Consider the following 7,462-nt stretch of genomic DNA (forward strand, 5'->3'; position numbering starts at 1 on the left):
TACTGTTTTGGAATGATTGCATATCCACTCAGGAAAAATCTTCATTCTCATTGTACATGGCACAAAACACATTTACTGGCACAAACATTATGTATCCTTCAATGACATAAAAAAAAAGGATTTATTTCCATTTTGGAACATTATTCAGTGTGCAAAATACTGTAACAATTCACAATTCTTCTTAGGCAAATACTCCACGATAAACAAACAGGCGAACAGAAATAACATTAAAGTGACTTTGACGTGTGTACAAATACTTAAGGAATCCCTGATAGTCTCAAAGTTGATTGTAATCTTCATATTGGAATAAGGAAGCGCGCTCAACACCCTAGAGTACTTCAACTGGGTGCTTAAACTTTCTTGATAATAAATCAAAAACTTAGAAAAATAAATAAAGCAAGCACTCAACAGTATCGTTTACTTTTTAATTGCCATTTTTCACACTGAAGAAGGGTGTTAGCCCGAAACGTCTGTGAGGCAATTAAAAAGTAAACGATACTGTTGATTGCTTGCTTTATTTACTTTTCTAAATCTTCATATTGGTCAATGCTCCCCAAGAACAGGATAGAGAACAGATAAATATAACAACCCAAACATTATACATGAATGTAGTTTTCACATATCAACATGGAGGCATCTGCGATAGCTCTTAAATAGTAACCTATATAGCAACCAGTAAAAAAAATAAAAAGAACATAGTCAAAGTAGCCCACATGTTTACATGCCCATTAGAGCTCAGCAATGTGCTGGGTCCTAACTGCACCCCTTCATTATAGGGACACTGACACCTAGTGTTGTATCCCAAGAAAGTCCACGATAAGGCACTTGCCAGGTATCTGGTCTTAGGTTTACCATCCAACCTCACCAGATAAAATACAGTGATGAGACTAGTTTTTAGCCATTGCATTTCAGTGCGTACATCATTCTCCAACTGAACCACCTGCATCAGTGTACCATCAGAAGCTGGACTTTCCTCGAGCACAAGCTCCTCACTGGTTGTAAACTATCCTGCTCTTCTCCCCAGTGCAGTTTCATGTGAGTGGCTGTAGGGGGCGACACACAGCTGTGAGATGCCCCAGCCTACCCAACTGTAGCTTCCACCCAGGCATTCTGCTGCTGCTACTGCTGCTGAGGTGGCGCTGAGCGTGTTTAGATAGGTGATCGCTGCGCATAAACCTGCTCTGGCAGATGGGGCAGGTGAAGCGCTTCTCCCCTGTGTGGGTGCGGCGGTGGCGGGACAGCTCATCCGAACGAGCGAAGCGCCTCTCGCATCCCTCCCAACTACAGCGGAATGGCTTCTCCCCTGTGAAAAGGTAGGGAGTGTGAGACAAATACTAATATAACATGAACATGAGTATTGAACTGGATATGAGTCCTAGGATGGTGATTTGCAGGGCAACTTTTTGAGCAATGTCGCTAAGCAACCACATAACTAGCTCACTGTGTTCTGATTGGATGATCGTGATAATTTGCCTATTAAAGATTTAAGTTCTCCTGAATACAAATGTTGCACAATATCAATGGGAATGTGCCAGTAACATTGCTCAAGAAGTTGCTTTGTGTATCAACAGCTCAACAGAGAGGAAACTTTTCTGTGCTGATTCTCACCTGTGTGGGTCCTCATGTGTGCCTTGAGGTGAGAGCTCTTAAAGTATGTCTTCCCACACCCAGCATGGCTGCATACATGGCTGCGAATCCGGGTGCTTTCTTCTGACCGAGGGCTGACTTGCCTCACCAAGGGCCCGAAGCCAGGCGCCGGGGCAATGGCGGCCAATTTAGTGCCGCCCTTGGTGATGGCCACTGGCTGTTTGGGAGCTGTGGGCTGTGGCACAATGAACATCACAGAGCCCCTGGGGATCTGATGACCCACAAGAACCACAGGAGGTTGACACAGAACAGTCGGACTGACGGTGGGCGCCGGTGTCATGGCCACTCCTGAGTTTTCCATTGGTGAGACAGCAGGGATGATCCGGTACTGAACTGGCATTGAAAAAGTGTTTCCTCCAATGGAAAATCCCGCTGCTGCTCCTGCTGAATCCGGAAGTATGACCATTTCTGAGCCCTTGAGTATAGTCAAAGGACATGGTGCACTCAAGGGGGCCCCATGTACTTTTGAATCATTTCCAGCTGAGCCACCCACCTGGGCTTTGTTTGGCCCGTCTGGACTGAGCAGAGGTAATACAGTGTCCACGCTTGTTGTGTTCTCAGAATAGCATGAACACGACTGGACGTCTGATGTGTGCCTGATCACACTGGTGGCCTGAGCCCTGGGCCTCGAGCTGCCCTCGCAGCAAGGGGCAGTCTGAACTGGAGCATCTGTGGTAACAGACGAGGGCTCAAGGGTCACAGGACTGTGTGGCGGAGTCATACACTGTAATGACTGGTGAAGGGGAACAGAGAAAGGGGGGTTAGTGATCAGTTCATTAGTCAGCGCTTGTTTTCAGGATGTGGTCTGGATATGGTGTGACTCAATACAATGACACAACCTTTAGCATGTGGCACTCAACAGTGGTTAGAGAGATCATGACGGGTGTGGTCTGAATCTCCAAAACAACATTCTATATTTAAATATCTATGATTAAAGAATGCTCTATTCTATCAAATACTGTCATGACCTTCCGTTTGATAGCTCTTTTCAGTTAGAAAGAGTATGGCGTATACACTTACACAAGGCGAGGGATGGAACTGTGCGGGGCCAGGGAGTAGGGACTCTTCACCAAAAGAGTCTGAGAATGGAGTCAGGGGCCTTAGCTCTTTTCTCAGCGAACTCCTGTTCCTCCAGTTGCTGTTTATGGTCATAAGGACCTCCACAGCCTCCATTTCGTTCATGTCTGTGGAGAGCTTTGCCATCTGTCGGCTGTCTTGTAAACAGTCCACATCCATCTTTCCCAAATCTTTCTGTTAGTCAAAACAAAAGAGCTTTTTGTTATTATACCTCACACAGTAGCCCTACATTGTAGAATAGCATTAAGACTGAACGACATCTCACGCACACGAAAAACATATTTTTCTCTCTAACCCACATAGACAAACAGACACAAAGGTATGATGGGGCATGAATGCCGCATACGTTTCCAACATTCACCGAAAGCGAACTGGAGCGTTAATGTGCGTGAGCACTGAACTGAATAACCCTTCACCCACTTTCCCAAACACTACAAGGAGATCGGGTATTTTGGCAGGGCTACGCTTCTTGTGCCGCAACAAGAGACGCATTACAAGACATGGGTAGGCTATAAAATAATTATGTTCGCTGTTTAAATTGTACTTTATCTATACATCCATCATCTCACAAAAGAACCACCAATCCATCCTTATTATTACACCAATCACCTCGACAGATGAACCACACATTCTATAATATACTCACAGTGCAAGTAGATACACAAGGAACCGTGTTAAACATTCTTGCGTTACAGTTTCAAAAGTATCCCAAACTGTAACTTTGTGGTTGAGTATTTGGATACACGTATCACAGTTCAGGATGCAAGTATCTCTACTACCTATTCCCAGCTTCATTCAAGCAGCATTTCAAATGCAGATACTAAGGGAGGGCACGGTGCAGATACTATCCAATCATGACCAAAGGTGTGTGGAGCTTTGACCAATGAGGAGATATTTGACGCGTGATCAGTGGATGATACACGCCGTGAAAATAGCGTGGTACACAACATCGTAGGCGTGTAACTGTGATGACCAGTGTGTGGTAAATCCCCAGTGAGTCACAACCTGACAGGTCGATAAACATGGGGATACTTATACCCTAATATGATGTTAATTTGGACCAAGTCTCAGCAACTATTATATAACCTAGATTTAAAAGGGTATGAGTGATTATGAGGGAGGCATTTGCCTATGGAAAATGTCAGTATATTAGTAGCTATTTAACAGATGAACAGCTAAGATATCTCTTCAAATGTTCAAAAATCGTACCAGTCTATGTGCACAAGTTCTTGTAATAGAGGCCATGCAGGAATAACGTTTCCCCTTCTGTTTAGGACATTTGTGTGACTTGTCACACATGCCAATTATAAAGGCATTCAGTTTATTTTTCTGAAAACTGCTTCTTCTGGTGAGAATGAAAGATCATCTATGTTGGAAAAGCGTTATGCTTCATGCATCTCATAAAAGCAACATATAATAAACATTGCAAGCATATTGTAATAAATGATTGACAGAATCATCCAAAAAAATGTGGCTAGCTCTGTGCAAGCAGAACGTTTTTTTCCTGCTGCATGAATCCTGACTCCTGTGGCTTGCATGTTGCTGAGAGCATGAGACAGTGATCGTGTGGATTAGGGAAGACCCACCCGTCTAGCCTTGATCTGTGAACAAAGGGGTGCAAAGGGAAGACACAATGGCCAAATGAACACAAGCAGATCTGGTCTGTCCTCACACACTGGTTCTCTAATGTTCTCTCTGTATCTGTCTTAACAGCTGTGTGACGTTTGAATCAAATTTATCTGGCAGTGCCTTTGGTACAAATGTACTGTTTTATGCTTATGTTCGATCTCTACAAATGCTGTGCCCCTTTGTGAAACAAAATTAAAGGGAATATTTATTGGGACCATTGATGATAATTTAAGGTAATTTTCCAATGCCTAATAATTTAAGGTATTTTTCCAATGCCTAATCCAATGCATAATAATGCCATTATGGAAAACTTTGATTTGACTTTTGATCATCATTGCATCAGTATAATTGGCAGGATAAACATCAATCCAATTATAGGCCCAAAACAACAAAGTTATTTATATGTGCAACATCCCATGCCCTCTTCAGTTGGTGGCGCTCCTTGTGACTTGATGAAGTGCTTGATGCTGAGCAGTAACCTTTCTCTAGCTCATCCTCTTTGGCAACACCAACCTTGACTGGACCGTGCCCAGGATCCGTTTGACTAACAGCACCAGCTGAAGTCACCTCAGCTCTTGTTTATTTACAGGCTGCAGATTTGGGGCAGGTGTGTGAGGCTGCCAGACAGTAACCCTTAGTGATACTTATTCACTGCACCACACCTTCCTCCAGGTGCCTCTGCCCTTGGAGTGCATGTGTGAACCAATTCAATCAGTAGGTCATTTAAACGCTTCCCCACCCATACAAACAGAAAACAGACTACATCCATATGATTAAGACACTTCCTTGTCAATCTAGATAATTCCTTGACAATCTAGAGATTTGATCTTTTTCTAATTTTCATATCCCGCACCAGTAAGGGGGAATCCAAGCCTTTACAATGCCGTAGGACCTGAGATGTCCAGCCCAAGAGTGCCAGATGCACACCCCCTCAGGCCCCTCCTCAGGCCCCTCTTCAGGCATGTGTGCCATGCTTCAGGTCAGTGCTGCTACACCTGATATGGCCTGGTAGTGTGGTGGGGTGTGTGAGTGACTGAGAGAGGAGGTGTGTGCGCCCTAACTTATGGTTGCAAGGGCAAAGGATTCTCTGACACTGTGCTTCATTTCCAGAACATGCCCGAGGCAGCACTTGGTGGGATTATTCTGGAAACTCGGCCCCTGGGATTGTGTTACCAAAATGAGACGGTCAAATGCAGTGAAATGGCCTGAGTGACAAGGGCTGCTGTTAGTCTACCCCTGATGTTTCCTTACTGATATGTTATTCATTGTTGATGTTTGTAACTCTTGTCACAATTAATGGTGGAATAATCATTTCCTATCCTGTAGTCATATTCAGAGAATTGATCACAGTCTTCAAGCGGTCCATGTGTTTTTACACAGTCCTGGCTCTGTAAATGGGAAAGAAATATGGTGGCTCAGACCATGCCTTAAGAGCCATGAACAATCTCAACCAATCAACACACATGCCTCAAGAGCACGCAAGGGAGGGGTGTAATATGATTGGCTGCTGTGTGCAAAAAATCTATAACTATAATCTATAACCTTTTGTAAAACCAAATCATGGACTGCATCTTGTGTACACGTACTGCACATCTGCATGAATTTACATAATGACCTGAAGACAAAATAGACAAAACACAAGACATTAGTGCAGGCACACACTTCTCCAGAGACATTACAGGCACACACTTCTCCAGAGAAACTTTCAACTTGGACAAAGGCCTTTGAGTCCTGCCCCCTATGCCTCTCAGGCTCATCTTACATGCACTGCAGGTGTCACTGAGTGAAATGAAATCGTACTCCAATCCATGTAATGCAGAATATTTACAATGTAAGTTTATGTTTATGTTTGTTTATGTTTATGCATGTAGCTGACGCTTTTATCCAGAGCGACTTACCAATTGCAGGAGCCAGTCTCCCTGGAGCAACTTAAGTGCCTTGCTCAAGGACACAATGGTGGCAGTTGGGAATTGAACCCACAACTTCTGTGACTACTTCGTGAGCCCCCATGTTCATGCCCCCAGAGTATAGCCAAAGTCCTTTTAGGCAAGTCCCTCCACTCGGCGGCCATATAGCAACGCTTTTAGGGCACTCGTTGGGCATCCTATTCAGCAGAAATGCGCGTGCGCAAGGCTTCACATGATTGGGAAGATGTCTTCACAACACACCATATGATTGGCTCAATGTATTCACATCACACCACATGATTGGCTCAATGTATTCACATGTCAACGTTATGCCGAGGAAGGGGTGGGATATGTGTAGACAACGGCGTTACAAACTAACCCCATGCATTTCTATGGATGATTTTTTGAGTGCTGTGTCTCATTAGAAAGTCTCTGGTATAGCACTGTATTGTTGTTGTTTTCATTTTTTTTCGTACTGACAGAACTCGGTGACCTCAAGAAACTGAGATCTATATCTAAAATCACTTTTCGATTTCTCCTTTAGCAGTGTAACAGTTTCACAAAGTATGTACTGTTTCTATTTTCACAAACTTCAAAGGGCATGTGCCTTCCACTCCTCCCAAACCACTCAGTGCTGTAGGGTAGGCAATTGCCAGTTGTAAAGTGGCACTAAAAACAAGACAATAAACATCCATCATCTCTCTAGTGTGACTGCCAAGTGTTAACTCATTTCAGTACATTCTCTGTAGCCTACTCATTCATGGCCATCAGATGAACTTACGTTCTGTAACATTTGAATTACGTTCTGTAACTTGAATTTCCCCTGGGGATCAATAAAGTATCTATCTATCTATCTATCTATCTATCTATTTGTCTAAGAGCTGAACCAGGACATTTAAATGAGGTCACATGCTTTCTATCTAGTACTTATCAATGATAATTTTAGCATACCCCAAGCTGGCAGTGCATTGAACTTTTGGGAGGTTAGTGACAGTCACACAGTGGTGATATTTACCCACAAGGTCATTTTTAGACACATTCACCAGAATTTGCTCTAAAAATAGCTTTTGGCAGTGTATTTGAAGAGTTCAGATGCAAAACCCTCTAAATCCGTCTGACCACTTTTCTTTTAAATGAGCATTTAAATTCAGGCTCCTATAGGTTTTTGCCTATAAATCGATATTTCAGACCAGGAAGATAGT

General features: G+C 43.4%; 1 protein-coding gene and 1 long non-coding RNA gene across 2 annotated transcripts; one reads left to right on the forward strand and one right to left on the reverse strand.

The window, feature by feature from the left end:
* Positions 1-102: 102 nt before the first annotated feature.
* klf10 (Kruppel-like factor 10) lies at positions 103-3,523 on the reverse strand. Its single transcript, XM_042107790.1, has 4 exons — positions 3,371-3,523; positions 2,668-2,898; positions 1,609-2,380; positions 103-1,303 (listed from the first exon to the last, which is right to left on the reverse strand). Exons 1-4 carry the CDS (start codon positions 3,404-3,406, stop codon positions 1,032-1,034), a joined length of 1,311 nt encoding a protein of 436 aa, XP_041963724.1. The 5' UTR covers positions 3,407-3,523; the 3' UTR covers positions 103-1,031.
* Positions 3,524-4,980: 1,457 nt separating this feature from the next.
* Positions 4,981-5,836, forward strand: LOC121721133. The gene is made up of 3 exons (XR_006034748.1): positions 4,981-5,067; positions 5,210-5,332; positions 5,464-5,836. It is a non-coding gene; the product is annotated as an uncharacterized LOC121721133 (long non-coding RNA).
* Positions 5,837-7,462: the final 1,626 nt, after the last annotated feature.

This window comes from Alosa sapidissima, chromosome 10, assembly GCF_018492685.1.
Source record: "Alosa sapidissima isolate fAloSap1 chromosome 10, fAloSap1.pri, whole genome shotgun sequence".
In the NCBI taxonomy this organism is placed as follows: domain Eukaryota; kingdom Metazoa; phylum Chordata; class Actinopteri; order Clupeiformes; family Clupeidae; genus Alosa; species Alosa sapidissima.